Source organism: Pimephales promelas, chromosome 5, assembly GCF_988280905.1.
Source record: "Pimephales promelas chromosome 5, fPimPro1.hap1.1, whole genome shotgun sequence".
In the NCBI taxonomy this organism is placed as follows: domain Eukaryota; kingdom Metazoa; phylum Chordata; class Actinopteri; order Cypriniformes; family Leuciscidae; genus Pimephales; species Pimephales promelas.
The window spans coordinates 28,484,565-28,508,252 of NC_142773.1; the positions used below are offsets into that span (position 1 = coordinate 28,484,565).

The 23,688-nt window shown below is 37.5% G+C and overlaps 3 protein-coding genes across 3 annotated transcripts; 1 reads left to right on the forward strand and 2 right to left on the reverse strand.

Annotated features, from left to right (window-relative positions):
* Positions 1-225: 225 nt before the first annotated feature.
* On the reverse strand, positions 226-5,575 carry tcea1 (transcription elongation factor A (SII), 1). The gene is made up of 10 exons (XM_039677986.2): positions 5,381-5,575; positions 4,775-4,837; positions 4,580-4,685; positions 3,965-4,064; positions 3,648-3,793; positions 1,594-1,650; positions 1,300-1,454; positions 1,050-1,196; positions 888-959; positions 226-794 (listed from the first exon to the last, which is right to left on the reverse strand). The coding sequence occupies exons 1-10, from the start codon at positions 5,453-5,455 to the stop codon at positions 786-788; spliced, it is 930 nt and encodes a 309-aa protein (XP_039533920.1). The 5' UTR covers positions 5,456-5,575; the 3' UTR covers positions 226-785.
* Positions 5,576-10,554: 4,979 nt separating this feature from the next.
* On the forward strand, positions 10,555-17,429 carry rp1 (RP1 axonemal microtubule associated). Its single transcript, XM_039677625.2, has 3 exons — positions 10,555-11,223; positions 11,666-11,822; positions 11,968-17,429. The coding sequence occupies exons 1-3, from the start codon at positions 10,555-10,557 to the stop codon at positions 17,427-17,429; spliced, it is 6,288 nt and encodes a 2,095-aa protein (XP_039533559.2).
* Positions 17,430-18,501: 1,072 nt separating this feature from the next.
* Positions 18,502-22,470, reverse strand: LOC120483135 (retinol dehydrogenase 12). The gene is given in 6 exon segments (XM_039678037.2): positions 18,502-20,450; positions 20,564-20,756; positions 20,863-21,072; positions 21,284-21,388; positions 22,314-22,374; positions 22,376-22,470. Coding segments are annotated over 6 exon segments (762 nt in total). The 5' UTR covers positions 22,457-22,470; the 3' UTR covers positions 18,502-20,338.
* Between the last annotated feature and the right edge of the window lie 1,218 nt (positions 22,471-23,688).

The following is a 23,688-nucleotide window of genomic DNA, read 5'->3' on the forward strand; positions in this document are numbered from 1 at the left end:
TACAGTAAGTACATGTAGTTAATTATTATTACTCAGGACACCTTAACACAGACACCTTAAAATAAATATGTTGGCATGGACCAGAACCAAGACGGTGACGTTAATCTAAGACTATCCATTAGCTTATAAATTATTTTTGTGAAGAGTAATAAAATAAAAATTGACAATCGTCTCAGATGTGGAAGGTGCTGTCTTGTTAAAACGATGTATAAATCAGACTCGCCATCAATCTTTAAAACATTTTACTCCTGAAAGTATAAGCCATGTACACAGTAAAAATTTGTAGATCATGCATATAAATATGTATAATTCAAAGAGTGAGTGACAAAGAGACTCAAAAGTATCTTCCAAATAAACAAGGTAAAAAAAAAATAATAATTCTCGAGCCGTTACCGAAAAACAAACATACGCTAAAAGTATTTTATTTTAAAATGGGTAGGTTTGTCAAGGAAAATTAAATAGTTTTGACTAGTTTTCATTAAGCAAAAGCAAAACTATCTAAACATGAATGTTGTCAAAATGTTTATCTACGAATATAAAAAGTGATGGTAAAAGAAAACAGAAATCCGACAACATTAATCATAGTCCGAAGGCCTATGGCCTAGCTATACGTCAAGTTAAAACACAGGACATGAGTTTGTGGACCGTTATAATAAAACAAACAGTTGATGGGATCTATTGTGGCCTTTGTACATCAGGTGCGCCATTGAATTGTCATCAATGATACAGAAAACGTGGTCCTGGAAATCAGCTACCTCTTCAAACAAAGAGAACAACCCCCAACTTCAGCAGAACTGTGGAAATAATGTTAGACAATGTTAATTAAATACAAAATGTTTATAGGTAATATAAAGTTAACAATAGAAAACATCAAAAGAAACGCATACCTTCCACCTATTTCCACATTCATTGCAGAAGACAAATGTTGTCATCGGTTCATCAGCACTTCGAGTTTGAACCTAATAATAAAAAAAAAAAAAAGATTTCTGTTTATAAAAAGTATTTATAAAAATCAACTCCACAGATATTCAGAAAACATGTCTGGTTACCTGGGTGTATGTACACTTCTTCTTTTTGCATTTCCCGCAAGTGAACAGGTCAGTCTGGGTGCCCCCAGAAGTGGCCACCTGATGGTCCCTGATGGCCTCTTTGGTCAGATTCTTACGCATCTCCTTCAGCTCATCGCTTGCCATTTCCTGTTTGATTTAGATTTCCACACGGTCACCTCTGAGAGAACATGTTCCTATAACTATTAGAAAACGGCAAAGTGAATGCACTACCGTGTCACTGCTTACTCACCTCCGCTGTCATTTTTGCCATGCGTTCTGGGCTCACATTCCCACAAAGCACGTTCCTTCTCAGGTTGGGGTTCTTTGCATCCTTAAGATTGGAGATTCGGCTTCGTACACGATTCTTGTATTTCATGTCAGTATTTTTAAACTCCGAAAAAATACGTGAAAATTGGTCAAGGAAATGCAAGTAAAATGTAATATAAATTATACATAATATGTGGAGGATTTTTTTATATTAATAATCACACTTTACACATTTCAATAGCAATAATAACTTTTAGGATGAATACTACAAGGATATATTCTTCAATCTGAGCTCCAAGTTCATCGCAATCAGCGCCAATCGCAATGTGATCATCTGAAAAAAAAAAAAAGACAAAACACTTCAGGCATTTAAAAACAAGAAAACTCTTAACTTTAAACAATGCATGTGTGTGTTTGGGAGTGTAACGGTACATATATTCGTGCCAAATCGTACAGAAGTCACATGCAGTTGCACCACAGACATATAGACGAATCCGGCGAAACTACCGGAAGTAAGCGGGGCGCCATTACTGAGCTGTTGCTGGGTAGCGTTGCGCCATTGCCTCCTATTGTTTTAGTTGCAACTTGTGTCCACTGGAATAAACAGCCCGCGATTTACGACTGTCACTAACGTTACAACGTTATCCCTTGTATAATGTCGAGTGGGTAAACAGTTTCCGGTATAAATTGTTTCAATGGTGGCAGTAAAATTTCAATTTTGAAGAGAAAACATTGTGAATACCCCGGGTCGACTGCCCCTGTCTGGTGCCGTACGGTTTACAGATTTCCTGGGCGAGTACAAGACGTGGACATTCGCGTATAATAACAATTATTTAACGACATAAGTAAAAAAAAATATAATAAATATGTGATATAGTGATCAGCAAAATCTCCTCTCTTGCTATTTTTTCTATTCAATTAACATGCTATGGTCATTAAATGGCTTTCCTGAGCTAAATGTAACGTTATGTGACATAATTGTTTTCCTGCTGTTATATTGACCTCTTTCCATGGTTTAAAAACACTAATTGGTCGATATTATGTATACTTTCTAGCTGTAACGTTACCTTACCCTTACCTGTTGCAATGTGAAAATGAGATAAATAATGGACACAAATGAAAAACATGAATTTGTTTATTTGATTTCATTCATTTATTTATTTATTGTTGCCAAATGGACAGATCTTTTTATAGTTTCCTCGTTAGCAAACGTTAGCCTAGCTAGCTTGCCAAGCTATTTTCATAAATAACGTTAATCTGTAAGATCGTTTGTACCTTCATCTGTGACTGGAGGCCACAGCAGTCACAGATCAAACCAACAAGTCATTCTGCCTGGCTGTAGCAGTCATCGAGGGTGAGTTCGCGTTATCACCGAGGTTTGTTAACATACCGGTGCATATGTCTATATGCCTGTGTAACAGCTCAGTAATGGCGTCGCCACAAGATGGCAGCCTACACAGAACGCTCGTCGGATTCGTCTATACACTAGACGTCACCTTGGGGTTCTAAGCATGCATCAAAACCGTCGCCATCTTGCAACAGGGGTCTTGTCATAGGATGTAGCTAGGTAACGCTGCTCTCTCTGCCTTTACTTCAAATTAATTGATGGTGGCGGACTTTTGTGCTGTGTATGATGTTCACACGAATGAAATCTGAACCAGGAAGAATGTTTTTTTTTTCTTTTCTTTTTTTCTGGAATCAATGATAAATACATGTCTGACCATTGGAACGAACCAAAACATTGAGAAAATCGCATTCATGATGATTTATGGTGATTTTATTTCCATTAGACCTTTGTCTACATTGACGCTGATGCATTAAAGTGGAGGGGCTCCCCTGCTCCAAGATGGCAGCTCTTTTGATGCATTCGTTCTGTAGCTAAGGCGACATCTAGTGTATATATCTATGCAGTTGCACAATGAATAGTCAGTCACAGGCGATCAACACTCTAATCCAGAAGGGGGGCGCGCGCAGTTATGCACCGGTAGCAAAAAGCGCAGAAGAATAACCGATGATCGGTATGTTTACATCTCTCAACCAGTGTTTCATTTGCGGAAAGATATCAATAAAACAGCTTGAGAATAATCTCTTACGTAGCATTAGATTTACTTCAGACATTTAGTGTCGACAGCAGGTTAGTTGTAAATTTTGCCAACGTACCTGATTTGCAATGGCGGCTGAATAATTTCGATTACAACTGTATATATATGAAGCATAAGTATACAGATCTCAGATCTAACTGAAATACATTTTCTTGTTTAATGTTTTATTCTTAAAAAAAAATTACACACAAACTGAATAATTGCAGAAGAATTGCCTGCCATGACTTGCCTCCTGTTTGCAAAGCACTTGACAGCATCTCCCTGCACTTGATACGGACTGAGTCAGATGTGCCCGGTGCTCGTGGGAAAGTGGCTATCAATGTGTTGGGTGTAACATCGGCAGACTCGCTCTTACTGCTAGAATTACTGCTTGAGCTGAGAGAGAAGATAAAGAGAAATAAAGAGATTGAGGGAAAATTAATAAAAACCAAACCAGAGTTAGAACTATAAAGTTTTATTTAGGGCCAAAGATCAAAAGATTAAGATATGATTATTTCATTTTATGATAATCTCAAGACCAATCTTGACACAATCTTGTATTTGTACCTCTCTTCTCTGGGCTCCGGACTGGCTTGAGATGGCGAGACTACTGGTGTTGTGCGTTCCTTCTTTTTCTCCTCAGAATTTTTATCCGCAGCAGGTTCATCTGGATGTCAAAACCACTCTTTAGTCATTTCATAAGTGTAGTGCTATAAATGATCAGAAAATCATACATATATCTTGGACATTGCACAAAAGGAAAACTACAATGCTACCACATACAGGCAATTAGTGGTATTACAACAACAAAAACCCATTGTAACTTATATTATTGTTAAATAACTAAATGAGGAGATTTACGCTTACACACTGTTATTCATTATATTACACGGCCCCAAAAGTATGTAGACACATAAGCCACACTGTGTATATCATTACATTATATAACAAAATATCAAACCAAATGTCATTTATTTTTTTAAAAATAGCACAAAAAATATATTTTGTAAAATGATGTGTTAGATTGTAAATTAAGCCATACAATATTTAGACCTTGTCTGGTTGCCAAATATTAGTAGATGGTGATAATTTATGTGATCAAATACAATTGTTTATTTACTCACCTGTGTGAACCTCAGCATAATTCATTCATACTGTACATTTACACAAAATGTTATTTACCGAGCAACTTCTTCCAGGACTTGATCAAGGACTTGGCCAGTGAGGTCACTTCATCGTCTGTGCTCTGTTTGCGGATGGCATTGACCGACATCCCGATCCTCGTGGACTGTTTATAAGAAAAGCAGAGTAAATCTCTCGTTACATATACTTATCTATTGAAGCGAGAACGGCGTGCAGTAAACAAGGTAAACATACCTGCAGAAGCTCCAGGGTCATGGGTATATTCTTTAGTTCTTTTAGTAAGTCCAGTGCACCAACCTAGTCATAATAAAAAAATACGACTTACAAAAATGCATTATTAAAATGCTTTAATAGACACAATAAATTGTATGGGAACTTTAACACATGCGCAAGCTTACGTAGACGTCAACAGTAACGTTAGTCACTTTGTAGCCAAACTTTTGCAAATTATCCCACTTTTACTCACTTCACTGCCGCAGTCTGGATAAAACCTTGCGTTCAATTTCGTTAATAAAAGTGTATAATAAAACAAGAGTCTTTATCCAGTTTGTATTCGCTATAAAATCAGTAGCATTACTGCCTCCCGCTAACTGACCCCGTGTATTTATCCGCGCTAACAGTAGCTAATGTTGCTAACTTTCCCGCTAAGCGTTGAGTTTCTTAACCAGTAAACTAAACCACTATATACTACACACACTTGAACATTAACCACTAAATCTATTCTCAAGACAGTTCGCCACTTTCGCTGCAGATGATGAAATTAGTTTTTCCTTAATATGTAGCGGTTAGCTTGCTATGTTACAATGTAGCAGGGACTTCATTCATGACAAAACACCTCACCCCGTTCTTCTTCTGTGCCATTTTATCCATCTTCTTTGCAATCCGGATGATCTCTTCCTCTTCTTTCTTACCCATTATTTATGACTAGTAGCAAATAATAAATTTAAAATAAAGTAACGTTATGTTCAAAACGTAGAATCACACACCACTCAACCGGCGGCGAAACCAGCACAGCTCTGGCAGGAAGGCGTTTCTATGAAAAGCTCAGACATCACTAATCAACCCATTGACTACTCATCGACGTAAAGCCCAGGCAACACTAATCGGGAAAACTAACGCGCATTAAATGCGTATGGTTTTGCATTATTGAATTGCTTGAAGCTTATAATTTGAGCCACATTAAAGTTACACACACAAGTGTCTAAAATGTAATGCTAATTGCTTGTAAAATAGTTTTAATCATATGCTATGAGTTGAAAGCACTGTGGTGAGATCGCAACCTATCTGCAACACTAGAGTGCGCTCGTGCTTTTTATACAATGATGAACACAGGCGCGGACAACATGACATGGAAACAGGTTTTGATGCATAGACAGTTTTGATGTCGGATGAGGCGGTGATGTGGTCAGATTCTTCTGCCTTTCGTGTTATGACGTCACTTTGTAGGACAATAACTCGAAAGTTAGCGGCCCATGGGTTTCCTCGATCGAAAAGCAAGCTATGCATTTTCCCAATAGACTTCGCAAAAAATAAGATCTGTGACCCTTACATGTTTTGTCTATCAAGATATTCTTTACAAGTTAATCCAAAATCTGTACATTTGAAGCTTATAGAAAGTTTAAAGAACCACAAGCAGACACATTAAAGTAAAAAAAAAAAAAAAAAAAAAAAAAACACACAAGCAGGATAGGCTAACATGTGTGTTTTTTTGTTGTTGTTTTTTTGTCATAGATCAAAACGTGAAAATATTTAGAGGCTTTGTTTACCACGCAAAACCCATAAAAAACAAACAAACAAAAAAAACACAGACATGGGCAGGGAACCGGAAGTGCTAAAATGCTATCTCCCACTTACACGTTTTGGCCTACAAAGTGACGTCATAACTTCGCCACTCTTCAAGATAAGTTAATGAGGATATTACTCTGAATGAATTCTTTGTTGTGCAGTTTAAAGGATGTTAATGTAACTGTTTTTTTCTGCTGTGTCTTCACCTGTTGGAAATGAGGTGGCTGACACACACACACACACACACACACACACACACACACACACACACACACACACACACACACACACACACACACACACACACAGAAAGTCAGATATTGAGGGATGTCTCCAGAAATTGTGGGAACTACAGAAAATGTGTCATATGCATTAGTCGAATGTATCACGATAGTGAAATATAGGCAGTGAATATTTTTGAAAGTTTTAACATGCATATGCAAGACACTTTTCAAATGTATTTCTTCTTGTTTGTGTGCAGGGTTGTGGCCTTTTATTGGGGTAGCTGAATATGCGAGCAATTCGTTTTTTCAAATTAGCATTTTGGCCAGCAAATTGTCGTCATGATCTCAAGCTCAACATGGTGAAATATTTTTCATGGTGATATATTACATTATATTGGTGATATATTACAATTTATATTAACCAGCTGTAACTTTAGTCCTGTGTCTGGTTCGGATTTCTTATGGCGTGTGTACTGTGCTTATACAAACTTTAGCTGCCCGACTGTAACTTTACTTCAAATTGTGTTGATTATGAGTCAATTAAATCTTGACGCTGTTGATGTTGATTCCTGCGATTATCACGATGACATAGTCAATATCTCACATAATTATTAGGACATATATAAGCCTGGAGGTTGTAAATAGTGAAATTGAGTACATTTTGCTAACTATTTTGATAAATTGTAATAATCATGTCTAATGAAACCATAACGGCCAATGTTATGAAATAATGCTATGTCGCATTATTTCATTTAACTTTATTGATGTCATCTGACATTTTGTAATGTTTACATTACAATCAAGGGTCGCTGTTTCACAAAAACATCAGAGCTGCATAGTGTGCCTTTAAAATTAAACTACTAAAGCAAAACAGGGAACATAATCTTGCTGAAAATTGTGTAATTTATGTTGGTTCAAGGCACCCGTGTTATCTCTTTTACTCATGTTTCTAATGCCGAGTCTGTATTACTGTTTCTCCTCTTAATCACCTCCAAATCGTTTCAAAATAGGCTACAGCATTCTGTGTAGAATTCAAATGGGTTTGAGACTATAGCAGAAACAAAATGATCAACAATAATAGCTCTGTACTATCATGTCTCTGAACTAAAGCAGACTGTGTGTGCGCTGCATTGGTTCGAGTGACGTTAACTCTAAACCAGTCTAAATCATTCCCAATAACTATCCCCTATATAGTGCGCAATGTGCCATTAACCATATAGAAAAAAAGTAACTGTGTGAACAAGTGATCGATTTTTATCCGCAGCGTCAGCATATATTCATATTATAGGGAGCGGGACGCTTTTAATTGTAGTGAGCATTTGATTTGACAGGAAATCTGATGAGAAGCTGAAGTGCAGAGTGATGTCATCAAAATCTTTGATCCATACTAGCGGAAGTGAGAGACTGTACGTTTTGAAAACTTATATCTTCTAAATGCATATTTTTTCATTGTTTTGGAGATAGATAACCTTATAGATAACCTTAAGGCTAACACATCATACTAAAAGTAAAAAAAAAACCTGAACTTTTGATTTCATGGGGAATTTACAGTAAATGCATTTTGCCACACTTTGACAGCGCTTTCTTGTTACTAAAAAAAAAAACAAATAAAAAAAAATCCCCTTTTTGTCTTACTCAGGGCCCTGCGTGTGTCCAAGCCTCTAATCCTTAGAGATCAAGACAACGTGATCTGCACATCCAGTAAATTACCTAGCCTACATGAGCAAAAATATCACACAAAAAAATTATTATGCCATTATAGCAAATAATGACAGCAAGAATGTAGGGTACCTTATACTGCTCTGAAACTTTACTCAAGCAGTTATAGAATAGAGTAATAGCTTGATCAGTGAGTGAAACCATTCTGCTCAAATCAAACTGCTTGAATTTTCCCTAGAAACACAGCACGGCTAATCTCCACCCCATGCTGTTAAGGAAATCCTATAAAACTATCTGAGACATGACAGGAAGGCATTGAGATTACTATAAACCGCTGAGTATCACTGAACAAACATCAGTGTCTCATTTAAAACAAATTCATGAAAATAAAAGAGTGAATAAGTTCGTCAGGCAAGTCATTGCAAGACTAAATTCACTCTTTTTAGGCTATGCAGTTTATATCCATATCTGGAGCGGATTGATTAATATGATCCAAGATTAACATAATCCCTGATGTAACAAGTAGAACTAGTGTTGCCTTGCTGTATATCAATCACAATCACAATATTCCTGCTGTGCTTCCGTAGTCACAGTCATGTTCCCACTGAGAGTCACATGCTTTACCAGCTGAGACTTCCTTTCCCTTATATTCAGCTACAGCATAAAACCTCTCTACTTCACCCCACTCTAATCCCTATTAACAGAGCCCTTAAATCTGCTTATATCTCTGCAAGAAATTAGAAACACCTTCAGCCATCTGCTGGATATCACACTCAGCAGAAAAATACTTCAGATCTTGTTATGTTTGAGTGAAAACTTCTAAAATACATTACAATTGCAATTCGATTTGCTGGTTATATATAGAGCCAGAAGAGAGAAAGAAACAGATATTATAGAGATCAAACAAAAGGTTTACATGGAGGTTGTTGCAAAACTGAATTACAATGTTTTGTGTGATATAATTCATTATCATACTTTCTGGTATAATGATTATCAATACTTTATTGTTAGACTAAATATACAGTTAAATTATTTAATATTTAGCCTACAGTTAAATGACTGAAAACACGGATTATATAAATAACCAGTTTTAAAAATATTCTTTTTCTTATTTTTAATGTTTATTTTAATATATAGAGGCTTAAAATGAAAAAATAAAAATAAAAATCTTGATACTCTCTTTCTTTAAAATGCTGTTTAACCATGACCAAAGATTACACAAATCGACCCTGATGCCTGCCATCCCAAAATAGCCATGAGCGTTGTTCATAATCTCTTCAGTAGATGGACAACAAACTCGCCACTCAACCCTTCTGAAAATGTGAAATAAGGTAAGTTGAGAAACTTCAAATGATTTGTATTATTTAAAATAGTAGCATATTCCAGATATGTTTTAATGTTTATATTGGTAAATTAACCTGCTAAACAAAGTGTATGCTAATTATCATAAATATTCAATTTGGTTTTGTTATGGACTGTTTATGTATTAGCATTTGCAGACATTTTGAGCTTTATATATTTGTTTTTGAATCATGATTTCCATAACATGTCTTGTAGCTGTTATGCAATGGTTTACCGCACTGAAAAAATAAATGTGGAGCATCAGTTGTCAGTTGAATGAGGGTGTATGTGCCACACAACAAAGCAATCTGTATAAAATTATGTTTTCAGCGTACTGTACATTTTAGGACTAGTGACCCGTTTCAGTGTTTGTTCAGTTTTTAGTGTTTGCTCAGTCCTTTTTCAGTTTTAATGTGTATATCAAATTTACGTCATTTGTTTTATTTCTATTTAGTTTAAGTTGAGTTCAATAAATATTAGCTTAAGCATGTTTATTGCATTTGACTTCCATTCTTAGACCTGGCCATGGAAAGTGACTTTTCCTGGGCAAATTCTTTTAGTCCTTTAGAGAGGCCATTTCATTATTGTCTGCAAGAAGCCATTTTGTTAATGACTGTAATGAAAGATTACCTCTAAAAACAATACCTAAAAGATGAATGTAGTTGCTGCTGTAAATGAACTACAGACTGATTCTTTTAATGCATTTGTTGTTGTTAGAATTGCCCAATAAGACTCCATTAAAATTTTATAAATATCATATAATTTAAAGGTTTTGTTTTGTTGTCATCAGCTGAAAGACCTCCAGAGTACACTTATTTACAAAAACACTTATGGGTGGCACAAAGTGGATGCGGAAGCTATTTCAGTACTGTAGAATCTAATGAGACCTAATGGGAACAATATTATGGCATGTAATGCAGGATTTATGTTGTTATTTTGCACAAAAAAATTATTTTGTTATTTTTTGTATTTTTGTTTCATTTTTTTTTTACAGTATCTTTTAAAATGAGCACATCACCCATTAATGATGCACCTCATCCTGACGTGTCCCCGGGGAGCATGCAAACATTGGTCTCAAGGCCCCTGCCCCCCCACCCAGAACCCATTACCACTAAGAGGGTATGCTTCTACAAAAGCGGGGACCCTCAGTTTACGGGGCACCGGATGGTCATTAACAGTCGCACTTTTAAGACCTTTGATGCTCTTCTAGATGCCCTCTCCAAAAAAGTGCCTCTGCCATTTGGAGTAAGAACCATCACAACACCAAGGGGAACACATTTTGTTCGTACTCTTGATGATGTGCAGGATGGGGGTGCTTATCTGTGCTCAGATCAGAAGAAAGTCAAGCCTTTTAACTTAGATGAGGTCCACAAGAGACAGGTCCCTTGGAACACTACCAGAGCTGTCAGTGCGGGACGCAGAGCACGCAGAGAACTGGTCCGGCAGATAGCAAAGAAAAATGAAGTGATCACAAGGACAGTAAAAATGGCAGAAAACACTGTGGTGGTGCGGACACCAAAAAGACTAACGGTGTATAAAAACAGGGATCCGAGCATGAAGCGAGTAATTGTAGTTAATAGAAGAACAGCACCAAATTTTGAAACGCTTATGGATTATCTTTCTCAAGTGATGCAGTTCCCAGTTGTGAAGCTTTACACAGAAGATGGCAGAAGAGTAAGTATATAGTATACAAATATTTATAGTATTAAACTTTTTTTTCTGGCTAAAATGATCACAGAAGAATGGTGAGATTAAACATTGTCATCTTTTAACATAGCATAAGTAACAATACATTCTAAAAGTGATTTTATTGTTTTTTGTTAAAACACTCAATTAAGTTTAAACTCCTCTATGTTTGATTAACAGGAAAAACAAAGTGTGATATTATACCATTATGTTTTGGTTTGTTCAACATATTTTAGTTCTTTTTAGTGAACTGTTTTACAATATTTGTCCTGGAATATAATTTAGATAATTGTGTTTTGTTTGCATTATCAAGAATTTTAAACCTATTAGTGACCTGTCAAACTTATATCTTAATATTTGGACTAAAAATAAATGTAAAAAAGACTAAAATTTTTCTTGGAAACATATTACCTTTCTTTTTTATTTATAGGTTGAAGGACTTCCTGCACTAATTTTGTGCTCGGGGATTGTTGTGGCAGCTGGTAACGAACCCTTCAGAATAGGAAACTACAATCTCCAAGCTTCTACAAAAGTCCAGTCAAGGATATCTGAATCGTTGGGTCCAACACAAACTGAGACACTACTACGTAAGCCTAAATTACTTTTTTTATTATTGATTTATTTAGCACTTTTCTTTAGCTATAAATGATTTTGATCTTACATTTTGATTAATTGATTATGCCCCCCCCCCCCCCAACCACTTTCTATCTTCTACTTCCATTCGTCCATAAGAAGAAAAAAATATTTCAGCGAGGACTTTTTCAAGATCAAGGAATTTCTCTTTATCTTCTGAGAGGTTCCTTGTAGAGCAGATCAATAAGTCACTACATGGAAATCTGACAGAGCACAATAGGACTAAGAATGAATCAATGGAGACCAAAGATAGTCAGCCTGTGGGATCAGATGAGATGGGGACCTGTGAATTTATGGAGGGTGTGGAGGAGAGCAATAAGCCCATCATGCCTACCGAAGACGACATTGAAAAATCATTCCGGGTCAATGAGGATGGCAGCATGACAGTGGAGATGAAGGTGCATCTTACTATAAAACAAGAGGAAATTATCCACTGGACAACTACACTGAGTCGCACCTCCATTAATAACCAGCAGAGAGCACTGTGCAATTCTAAGCCAGAATCAAGTCAAAACTCATTAGATGTAACCAATGACTCAGGCAAAGAGTCGAATGGACCTCACAGCCTAGATTCAAAAGAAATCAATACATTCGCTAACAAATCTGTAGGATTCATTAAGGAAGAAAGAGAATTTTATGGCAGTGATACATCATCTGAGAAGCCTAAGCCCATCTTTAGAAGGTTGCCCACTCCAGGCCCCAGACAACAAAGAAATGAGGCCTCAGTCGAAAACATCACAACAGTTTCAGAGACTGAAGTTCAGGATAACTCAGTGGGTGCATACTCATACTTGGAGCGAACTGCACAAGGAGAGCTGACTGAAGGTTACTGTGTGGTCAGTCGCAGCAGTAGCAGCAGCACAAGAACCGTGTCAAAACCCGGGAGGAGTGAATCCGGAGAAGTTAAGCAGAAGAAGTCTCACTCCTCCTTCAGATCCTCAGGCATAGCAGAGGTTCTCCAGATACAAAACAATGGGACAATGGGAATAACAGAGACTGTGGTGCACATTTATGAATCACAGGGCATGTGTGACAATTACTTTGCAAATACACAGGTGGATGTGGACAACAAGCCTGGATACCACACAAAAGCTTTGCCTCAAAGTAAGCCAGGCTCAACAGACTCAGGACCCCAATCTTCAAGTAACGATTGTGATGTAGATCTCACTAGACATTCCATAAGCTCCAACTCCCAGGATGGTAGAAAAACTAATATGCTGTCATTGTCATCTGCCAGTTCAACACCTCCAAAAAATATAAACAACAATCCATTCATCCTCACTAATGATAAAAAACCAACAAATAAAAGTATGCATCCAGCAGCAGCAATGGAACAAGAGTCGGACGATAAAAGCATTGGTAATAAAAATACACCAAAGTCCAAAAAATCAAAGAAAAGTACTTCTTCTGAATCATCTGCAGGGCTTGAGAAAAAAATGAAGGTCAGTGCTTCAAGCTCTTCAAAAGAAATCCAAATGATGTCAGACACACTGAGCCACATTGGATCAGCGAAAAAGACTAGCTCAGCGGAAAGTGACAAACGTGAACACAAAGCTGTAAGAGACAAAAATAAGAAGATTAAAACACTGGAAAGTTCTCCGAAGAGTAGAAACTTGAATCTTGATAATGGGAATCAAAGATGGTCAGATAAAGAGCTCAAGTTAAAAGATAAAACCATCAAAGGTATCTCCAACAAAGTAAACAAAAATGGCAGTAATTCCCAAGGGCCTAAACTAAATAAGAATGGTTTAGACATTCGATCACCAGCCCATCCAGCTCCACTGATAAAGAGGTTACAGAAACAAAGGTCAGTGAATTCTGTCAGATCAAAATCCTCTAAACAAAAACAGGAGTTGAGTGAAAGTGTTTCATTGCCTGTGCTACAGTCCTCTTCTTCTAGTGTAAATCAATATGTTGAAAACTGGCTGAAGAAAATGGAACCAGAATATGTGCCCTATAATGATGAGACGGACCATCCTGAGACTGTACTAAGGGCGGTATTCCATATAGGGAATGACTCCACTGATGTCTCTGAGATTATAAGTGACCCTGAAAAAGTAAGTGTAGAGGATGAAGACCCTGCTCTAGAACATAATGCTGAAGAGAGGCCAACGTCTCACCCACCTGTACAAATAAGGTGTGAGGGAGAGTCAACCGAGCCACAAAGGCCAATAGGCTTTTGTAAGTCGATGCCAGTTTTGACAGTAAATTTTGAAGAGGAGGGTCTTGTAAGAACGCACCAGTCATCTGAGAACTTGGTTACCCCAGACCATTCTAGGACATCACAAAGTACAGAAATCAGTGTTAGTTCAGGCATGAAACCAGTTTTGCAACAGCTGTCTTTATCTGTTCAGTCAATCAAGCGGGTATTGAGTCAGACCCGCTTAACACCTCTGGAAAAGGAAAAGTCCAATAGCCTCCCAGACTTCTCATCTCAGGTGGCCTCTGCCTTTGGTTCTCCATCCAGAGCTTTTCTGTCCTTCTTGTCCCTGATGACTCTGAGAGATGGCCTTTCAGTCCTCTACAGAGAAGAATCTCAGGCCAGCAACCCCAACATCTGCCCAGAGGCCCTGCAGGTAATGCAGTCCTTGGAAAAAATATCCAATATTAAAGATGAGGATGAGCTAAAGGCCAGCTTAACCAGTCTTCAAAGTTCAACTTCATCCAAATTAAAACAAAGCTGGAGAGATTTCCAAGAGCAAAATGGCTTTGGAGGGAGTCCACCACTCTCACCCAAACTATCAGAGCAAGAGTTTGCTGTAGAAGTAGACTCAGAAGAAGAAACGGAGGATCAAGGCAAACAGAACAGTTTTAGTATAGAACAGTTACTGGATGAACTGAACATGCCTGAAGATCTTCACAAAGAGATTTCCTCACTTGTTGAAGGAGAAATAACTTATTTTAATCAAACAGACTTAATCAAAGATGCTGGTAACACCAGTGAAATCTCAGATACAGAAAAGAAAAATGACAGTGGCTCATTGAGTGGTAGTTTAAAGAAAGCTGCTGACATGGAAGAGGTAAAGGACCATGATGGCCAAGTCAGTGACACAACCAATGATGACATAACCAATGACCCAAAAAATCCTGAGTCTCAGGAACTAAATTTAATTCAACCTCATTCCCCTGACTCAGAAACTATAGAAAAGGACCTTGGTAATGAAGATTCTGGCATAGCAGTGCCTAATCAATCACCTGAGGCTAATGGTAGTGATTCAAGTAAAGCAGAGGTTTTAGAAACATCTAAAAACAACCAGATGAATGCAGAGAACATGCAAGAAAGTATGATGTATGAAGACCTAGAATCTGAAAACAAAGATGCAAAAGAAAATTGTTCCCCCACATCAGAACGAAAGATGATAGATGTAGTTGAAGAAGTTGTTTCAGAGCTCTCTGATGACCAAGACAGGATTTCTGAAAGTGAGGACAATATAACTCCAGAGACCCCTTCAGAGAACTGTGTAGAAGACACTGATATTGAGGAGGAAGACATCATCCAGAACATACAAGAACCTAGTGAACAATCAGATACTTCAGAACCTGATGACACAGATGCCAACTGCTTATGTTCAGCATCAGAAACTGAGCGTGTGCCATTTCCAGACAGAGAATTAGCTGAGCTAAATGAGGAAAATCAGTACAGTACAGCTGATAACTGTGTCAGAGAGCAAGCTGATCATTCTTATTTTGAGGAAACCAATGGTGATAGAGGACTAGAACAAGAAACCAAATACATCTTATCAGAACATGAGTCCCTTCACTCAGAGCCCTCAGAGACGTCATTGCCTCACCATGATACAAAGGGTGATTGTACAGATCAAACATTAGAATCATCTAGTCAAGAAGATGATCAGGTGATGTCTCCAGATGCGGATCAACAAGAAGATTCTACTCCAGAGGTTGCAGAAGGTGAGGATTCTGATCCACACTACAATAAAGGCAGCCCTCAACAAGGTAGTAATGATGATAATAGAATGACCCCTGAAGCTGAAAATGAGAAAACACAAATTAAAGAAGAACATGACATTAATGAGGTGGATAATGAGAGCTCTGAAGTCTGTGAAGAAACCGATCCAGATGCTGAACCAGACTCCTGTACAGTAAATGATCCTGAGGCTGTAGATGAGAATGTGACAGAAAAAAAGTCAAGTGATTCTGAACCCTACAAAGTTCAGACTTTAGAGAAAGGTAGACCCACCGATAAAAAGGACAGTTCCACTGAAGAGCGCAATTCTGAAGAGGATGAAGATAACTATTATGGCGGTTTGCTTGATTCTCATAATAATAATGTGAATGGTGTTCAACACTCTATTGCATATACTGATTCTAAAGATTCACTGGAAAGGGAGTCATGCAGCAGTACTGGTAGAAGTGAGCACCAGTTTGAGAAGGAAGAGAGTTTGGGAATGGAACATGGATATAATTATCTAACACATCCAACTGAGATCTCACAAGAGCTTTTAGACTTAATCAATTCAGCTTTGTTGTCCTCTACCCTGACTGTCACATGTGATTCAAATGGTAACCGCAGAATAGAGCCAGACAAATGCAAAATGAGGGAGATATTCATGGCTTGCCAAAAAAAAGATGATCAGTACGGTCAAAAACGTCTCCCGAGCCCTAATACATCAGATCTTTCTGATTACAGGCCCGAGACTTCTGAAAATGGTGGATACCAATCGCAGGAGCTTTTTACAGAGAGTGGAGAAGAGGAGGTGGAGAGGTTACGTGTCTTTCGAGAAATTATAAAACAAAGCACAGAGAAGCCAAAAAGACAAAATGTAAAAGAGAACGGTCTGATGAAATCATCTACATGGACGCCAACAAAACACACTCCCAGTACAAGTTTAAAAAGCAGTAGCCTTGCTTCTTTTCCGGATGCTAAAAGTGCAATACAAGAACCACTTTGCCACAGTAGATTGCCTAGTGATAAAAGTTCACTTAATGAAGAGTCTGTACAGCACATGACTTTAAAAGATAATGTGGACTCTGGAGACGGAGTGCTGATTGATAAAGGAAGGTGGCTTCTCAAAGAAAACCACCTCATCCGAAACTCACCTCCTGTGTCTATGGGAATGTATGGGAGTAGAGACACCACATCAGCTGACACAGCTCAAGACAACAGGAGTGTGGATTCACCCTGCCTGAATTGTGAGAACCAAGCCTCACCTCTGGCGGTTATATCCTCTTCAGAGCTGGAGGACATGGCTAAGCCCCCTACACCGAAGTGTACATACTTCAATATTTCACATTGCAGTGACTCTGATCCTCTGTTGGATGCCAACAGTGTCAAAAGTAGCAGCAGTAGAGGGGATGCTAGGAGGAACAAGGAACCTAAGGTATCTCCAATGGGCGAGTCTTCTAAAATGTGGGCAAAGAAAAATGGAAGTATGTCTTCATTCGCATCTGTTGAGTTCAAACTGCCTGATGGAAAAGTTTATCCTCAGGAGGGGTCAGGATCTGGTAATAACAGATCGAATCAAGACACTCAGGCAGTACGAGAAGAGGAGTCCAGGGAGGGGATAAGTTTCAGGTGTGGGCAGCACTGCCCAATACTATAGTTCAGCCCGTTCTCATCCTTTAGCGTCATATAGAACGCTATATGCAAAAACGGCGCTATACTACGCACATGGCACCCTTTATCGTTAATATAACACGCGAACCCAAGACGTTATAAATCCTTTAGCGTGAATATGACACGCACACCCTACCCCACACCTAAACTTAGCCCTCACAGCGTGTGTTATATTAACGATAACGGGTGCCATGTGCATAGTATAGCGCCGTTTTGTCATATAGCGTTCTATATGACGTTAAAGGATGAGAATGCGTTGTATAGTTCAAAAGGGAAAATATACCAGACACAAGAGCTGCTGGTATTGTCAGATTTCAGTTATTTATAGAGGTTTATATGCTTAAACTGTCTGAACAGCACATGTAAGCACTGCAGTAATGAGACTTTAATTTTCACACTTGGGTGCCTGCTGGACATTAAGCTTTCAGTTATAAACATTTGAGTGTTTTAAACGGTTTTAGGCTTTTTCAAACATGTCTTTTCATTTCACAGGGGCTATATTGCACAATTGAACTGATTTACTTGAATTTATTGAACTTCCTAAGTGGTATTTGTTGTTGCTCTTTCTAATGTGGGCCTGTATCTTATTTGAATAAGATGTAGAAAAAAAAAAAAAATCACATTCAGCCCCAAAATATGCTTGATTTTTTTGTTTTGTTTTAGAGGTGTAGGGACTCTGGCATACTAATATAATAATAATAATAATTATTGTTATTATAAATAAAAAAAAACAGGTAATGTGCAAGTTTAAAACAACATGCAAAATACCCTTTTGAAGGGTGGTCTGCTGAATGATCTCTCAAGATGTGTTGCCTCACTCTTTGAACCACATTTCAATGTGGATATTGAATTAAATCCCTAAATCATACATTATATATAGTGATTGCTGTTACTTTAATTAACGTCATGTGGTTAATAGGAAGTGTGTGAACAATGCTCAGTTTTCTGGCATTTTTTTTTTTTGGTAAATTTTGCACAAAAATATCAAACTGACGAAACAAATATTTATGTTTTGTATATAGTTTGTTATTTTTTAATGCAGTATTAAGATAGCACAATATCCTGGGAAAGTGCACAATTAAAAAAAAATATGATTGTGCATGATAGCATGTCATCATTATCACATTAAATGTGATTATTTTTATTGTGCTGATCACTCAGAGATCAAATAAAATATACATTAAGCACCTCTACAAAGGATACATCTTATTAAATGGTATGCATCAATTACATCGATATAGGTCTAATATATTTATTTCAAAAGAACACAAAAGCTGTTGTTAAAGGTGCTATATGTAACTTTACTTCTAAAATGAATCCTTTTTTATTTCATGTGTGTGAAGGGCTTGTAATCACACATTAAAATGATCCAATTGTCGGAATTTGCCATTGCCTCTGAAGGCCAGTATTCCCATTTCTATGTGAAGTCTCCGGGTCGGATTTTCTGCGAAATCCATCGGATGTGCCGTGCATGCGCTCCCGAGCCTCTCTCCTTTTCATATACAGTCTATGCGACGGCACTGCAGCTAACGACGCGGAGTCTGATAACACCAAAAAACGGCCTGCCTCCAGCACAACACAGACTCCAACACAAACTCCATGTAAATATAAAAAAACTAAATAAAAATGTATCTCCTGAAACTCGTCAGGCCAAACGTGAATCGGATCGACTTAGGATGAAAACAAGGATCAACATCGGCAGAGCATTTGAATTATGGAGAGACCTCTGCAATTTTTTTGTGATAAATTGAGTTTTCAGATATGCTGAAATAATGGTAAACTGTAACGAAATAGCAAGAAAAACCACAACATATAAGGGACATGAAATGAACACAAAAGACTGTTTCAGGATAATAAAAAGTAGGTGCTTCAGGATTTAACTTTTATTTAGATCTACTGTCAAATGTGACTCATCCCACTACTATCATATTGTTTATAATACACATTTCCAGACACGTTTAGTAATGTTACAATCTTACTGTTACACTGAAATTGTTCAGTCTAGTTCACTGACCGTTATCTTTATCATATTCTACAATCACCTATGTTGACATTGCTGATTGTGAAAGATATTTTTATTGTAACGTTGCAGTGGGAGTTTACATGAGTTTCCAGCATGTTGTGTGATGCTTTCTCCGGTGTGTTGAAAGTCACGGTGTGGCCGTGTACCATGAGTGCTCGCTCGTGTTCGCGCAAGAGTACGAACGCTCTTGTAAAACTTGGTTGCAATCTGAAACATCACTGATAGAGGCCACTAAAAAATACATATAGCACCTTTAAATATACATGGAGACATCCTCAACTGCTTGGCATAGGCTAATTGAAACTCAATGTAGCTACACACAGATCAGATTTAACATGTTTTACAAACAGATCAGATAAAGACCAGAAATCACCAAAACACATTAAAAAGAGATGTAGCAGGACTCATTCTGAAGGTTTGTGGATAAGAGGACAAATTAGCTTGGTTCCCACAAAACTGTGTCGTTAAGCAGAGTGGGGGTTAAGGAAAAATTGAACAGCTGAACTTGACTTTAATGTCAGTATATGGGAAATGTTATGCTTGCCATATAATGTGATTGCCTATATCAGAACCTAGACCATTTTGGCTGCTATCCAAAAGGTTTTGATTTAATAATGCAAATGGTGAGCTACTTTTTTTTTTCTCTCTTTTTTTTTTTTTTGCAAGAATGGAAAATAATTATTATTCCATTTGGACAAACGTGTTGACATTTAACTTTGAAATAAAAACATGGAATTGAAAATTAAATATTTGTTGATGAGATTTGTGTCATGGCATTTTGCTTGGACATGAATTGTAATTAATAATAATATAAATAATACAAATATTGATGGGTATACTGAGTTGTTCATGTATAACAAAGAAAATTCCACTCATTGCGCTCCATCCCAAAGAATACCTAACATTTTGCAGCTGAGCTCCCAGAGTTTCTCAGCCATTTCATCATCTCTAGCAGCTCTGGTGCATCTTGAAGGTCTGCAGTTGCTATAGAAAATGAGTAAGGAATAGAGAGGACAAACAAAAAAACAAACACAAAAATTAATTCAATTTATACGCCGGTCAATTTATATGTGACGAGGCCTCTGCAACTTTGTTACCTGTAGTAACCGCCACTTTCTGTGTCTAGTTCTGGTTGTACTGCGCAGTAGATGGTAGTTTGTGCTCCTTGCACTGGGGTCTTTGTGAAAGGTCTGACAACTTTCCACATGATTAGAAGTCCGAGATTCATGTGTCTTTTAAGTTCTGTTCGCACAATTCCTGGATGGACTGCATATGCTGTGACACCTGTGTCTGCGGATAAAATGTGATGATAGATCAAACAGTACTCCCAAATTTGCCCTATTACCCTTTAATTTCCCCATTTATTTAATCTTCCGTATTTTTAATGAACACTTACCCTTGAGTTTTTTAGCCAAGGAACGGGTGAAAAGGATGTTGGCCAATTTACTCTGACCATATGCCCTCCTACTGTGGTAATTCCTTTCACTATTGATATCATCAAGTGTTATAGTGCCCCAACTATGAGCCATGGAGGAAAGGTTGATGATTCTTGAGGGCGCAGATCTCTTTAGCAGATCAATTAGCAGGAAGGTTAACAGGAAGTGACCTAAGTGACATCAATTATGTCTTACATTTATATTTACTATACATTTATGAGTTTGCAGGATTAAATATGCAGCAAGACAGGATTTTAAAGTTGGAACAAGATAGTTAGGATATGCAAAGGCACAATATTGTTCAAACATGCATAATAATGTTAAAATATAACATTAAAGAAGCGCACAGAGGTCTGAATGAACAAAAACTTTACACTTTACCCAAATGGTTGACACCAAACTGCATCTCAAAACCATCTGCTGTTTTAGAGTAGGGACACATCATGATCCCAGCATTGTTAATGAGTATGTGGAGTGCTCTCTCCTCTGAAAACGAGGAAGAAAAGAGGACTTTAAAGGGTGGTTTACTGCTTTTTTTCTTTGCATGATTGTGTTTATGGGGTGCAATATAATGTATTTGTGGTTTTTTTTGGATAAATTTCACCTTTATTGTAAGCCGTGTTCTCCTCTGTCATTTGAACGACCGGTTTACTTCCTGATTCTATGAAACCACTCCCTCAAAAACAGGCAGTGGGCTCAGATTGGTTAGTTTGGGCTGGTGTGTTGTGATTGGCTAAATTGTGTAGTGCATTTTGTCCGGATACTTCACGCCCATTACCTTTATTTATTTATAATTGTGTTGATACTGCAGTACCAGTATGAGCCAGAATCAGACCCAGAAAGTAGCGATGAAGAGAGTCAAGCAGAACCTCCCTAAACACGGCTCTTACAAAATGTTTCTGAATGGTAATTTGCCTATAACTTTATACACGTTTGTTTTCGAACTGACTGGCTACTGTATACACAAACAGCGTTGACATTGGTTTACGTTCTTGATCAAATTGAAAAATAACATCATAAAGTATTTACATACATGAAAAATACATTTACAAAATTCCAAACAGGTCCAAAATGTTTGTACGCGTTCGTCGTAGACACAAAATAGCATAACTAAGTGGCTAATCGGATCCAGAACTCCTCCCACCTTACATATACCTAAATCTACCCAGCTCCACCCCCTGATCACTAAACCCACTCCTAAACCTACACAAGTCCACCCCTCAGATCTGGATACAACTCCGCCCACTGGATCTCGTGTACTGCAATGAGGTGCTATACTGGAAATCGCAATCAACCACCCCTTTAATTATATATTTTTCTGTAGTCTGTTGTAGGAGGCACATTGGTATTTTTCAAAATTGTTAGATCAAATACACTTAATCAGATTTGAGTGTAACTGTAAAACTCTTACCATTGCTGATTACCTCAGCAAATTCTCTGATTGACTTTGTGTCAGATAAGTTTAGTTTTTTTTATCACTATATTCTGGTTCCCCGAGTCCTCCATGATCTCTTTACGTGCTCTTTCTGCTTTTTCAAGGTCTCTGCAAGCCATTATTATCCTGGCCCCTGTGGAACAACCATGACTTTTATCATTGGTGTCCAAGAAAGATAAATTTGTGTACAATACATTTCATTTTTTTAGTTGTTTGGGAACCGCAATTGAGAAGACAAAAATAAGATAAATGTGATACCGCGTTTTGCAAGGTCTCTTGTGGTTTCTTTTCCAATGCCAGTATTTGCTCCAGTGATAATGACTGTTTTGCCATCGAGTCGTGTATTAGATGACCACTGGCCACTGAAAAGTTCTCTGTAAGCAGAAATATATTTAAAGGGCAATGTACAAATGTGTACTTCCTTCAAGAATCATTTATTAACAAGAGATAGAACAAATAGTGAATAGAAACGGAAATCACAATAAGTGAATGAGTAAATGACTCAATGAAAAAACAAACAGTATTTAAACAGTGGCAGGTCCTATCTGGTCTTAATGAGTATGTAAAATAAACAATTATCAAATTTTTCGGAACTAAACCAAAATATCAATCACTGTTGCAAAATAAATAAAAGTTAGACTTAGGCTTATATCTTTACTGCTATTTTAGTTATAACATTTGTGCGTTTACTTAAAAAAAACAAAAAACAGAAATGATAATTATAAACCTACCTCAAAGTGTATATGTTGGGCATCTTGCTCAATGCAAATATGCTCTAAAGACAACACATGACTTCCCTCTGGAGTAGTTTACAGAAACGGCAATGAAAGACAATGCATTGTTTAGCATGAGCCACATGCAGAACGTTGGTTTGGATTAGAAATTGAACTGACTAATCCAAGGCTAATCAGTTTAAATCACTGATCTACTATTAACTCAGCTTGAATGCATTCCTCACTAGATTCTGGGAACTTGCTGCATGTTTTGAACCTATTTATGTTGAATTTGAACAACCTAAAACATACATCGAAATGCTCAGAAGTGTGGATTATAAAACTATTAATTTAGAAATATGAAATTACTAACAGCTGAGTCAGATTATATTAATTCTGTTGTAAAGGAATATGCAATAGAAAGGGGACAAATGCTAGCCTGGATGCCAGCCCGAACTCCGCCCACAACATTTTTTGGCCGGGAAGTTCGGTCTGGACTCGATCCATTGAGGAGTAATTATGATCAGTCAAAAAATGATGGGGCCAATCAAATTGCCGAGGCGGGCTTTATACGATGATGGACAGATGATCTGCAGGGACGTAATCATCACGTTATCAAAGAGCGCTTGTCAAAGATG

Excerpts from the sequence above, each read along its gene's own strand:
- tcea1 (XM_039677986.2), bottom strand. The coding sequence starts at position 5,455 with ATGGGTAAGAAAGAAGAGGAAGAGATCATCCGGATTGCAAAGAAGATG. Across the intron at positions 4,686-4,774 it reads TGACCCTGGAGCTTCTGCAG|TCCACGAGGATCGGGATGTC; the intron begins GTATGTTTACCT and ends TCTTATAAACAG. Across the intron at positions 3,794-3,964 it reads CCGGAGCCCAGAGAAGAGAG|CTCAAGCAGTAATTCTAGCA; the intron begins GTACAAATACAA and ends CTTCTCTCTCAG.
- rp1 (XM_039677625.2), top strand. The coding sequence starts at position 10,555 with ATGAGCACATCACCCATTAATGATGCACCTCATCCTGACGTGTCCCCG. Across the intron at positions 11,224-11,665 it reads ACACAGAAGATGGCAGAAGA|GTTGAAGGACTTCCTGCACT; the intron begins GTAAGTATATAG and ends TTTTATTTATAG. Across the intron at positions 11,823-11,967 it reads ACAAACTGAGACACTACTAC|AAGAAAAAAATATTTCAGCG; the intron begins GTAAGCCTAAAT and ends TTCGTCCATAAG.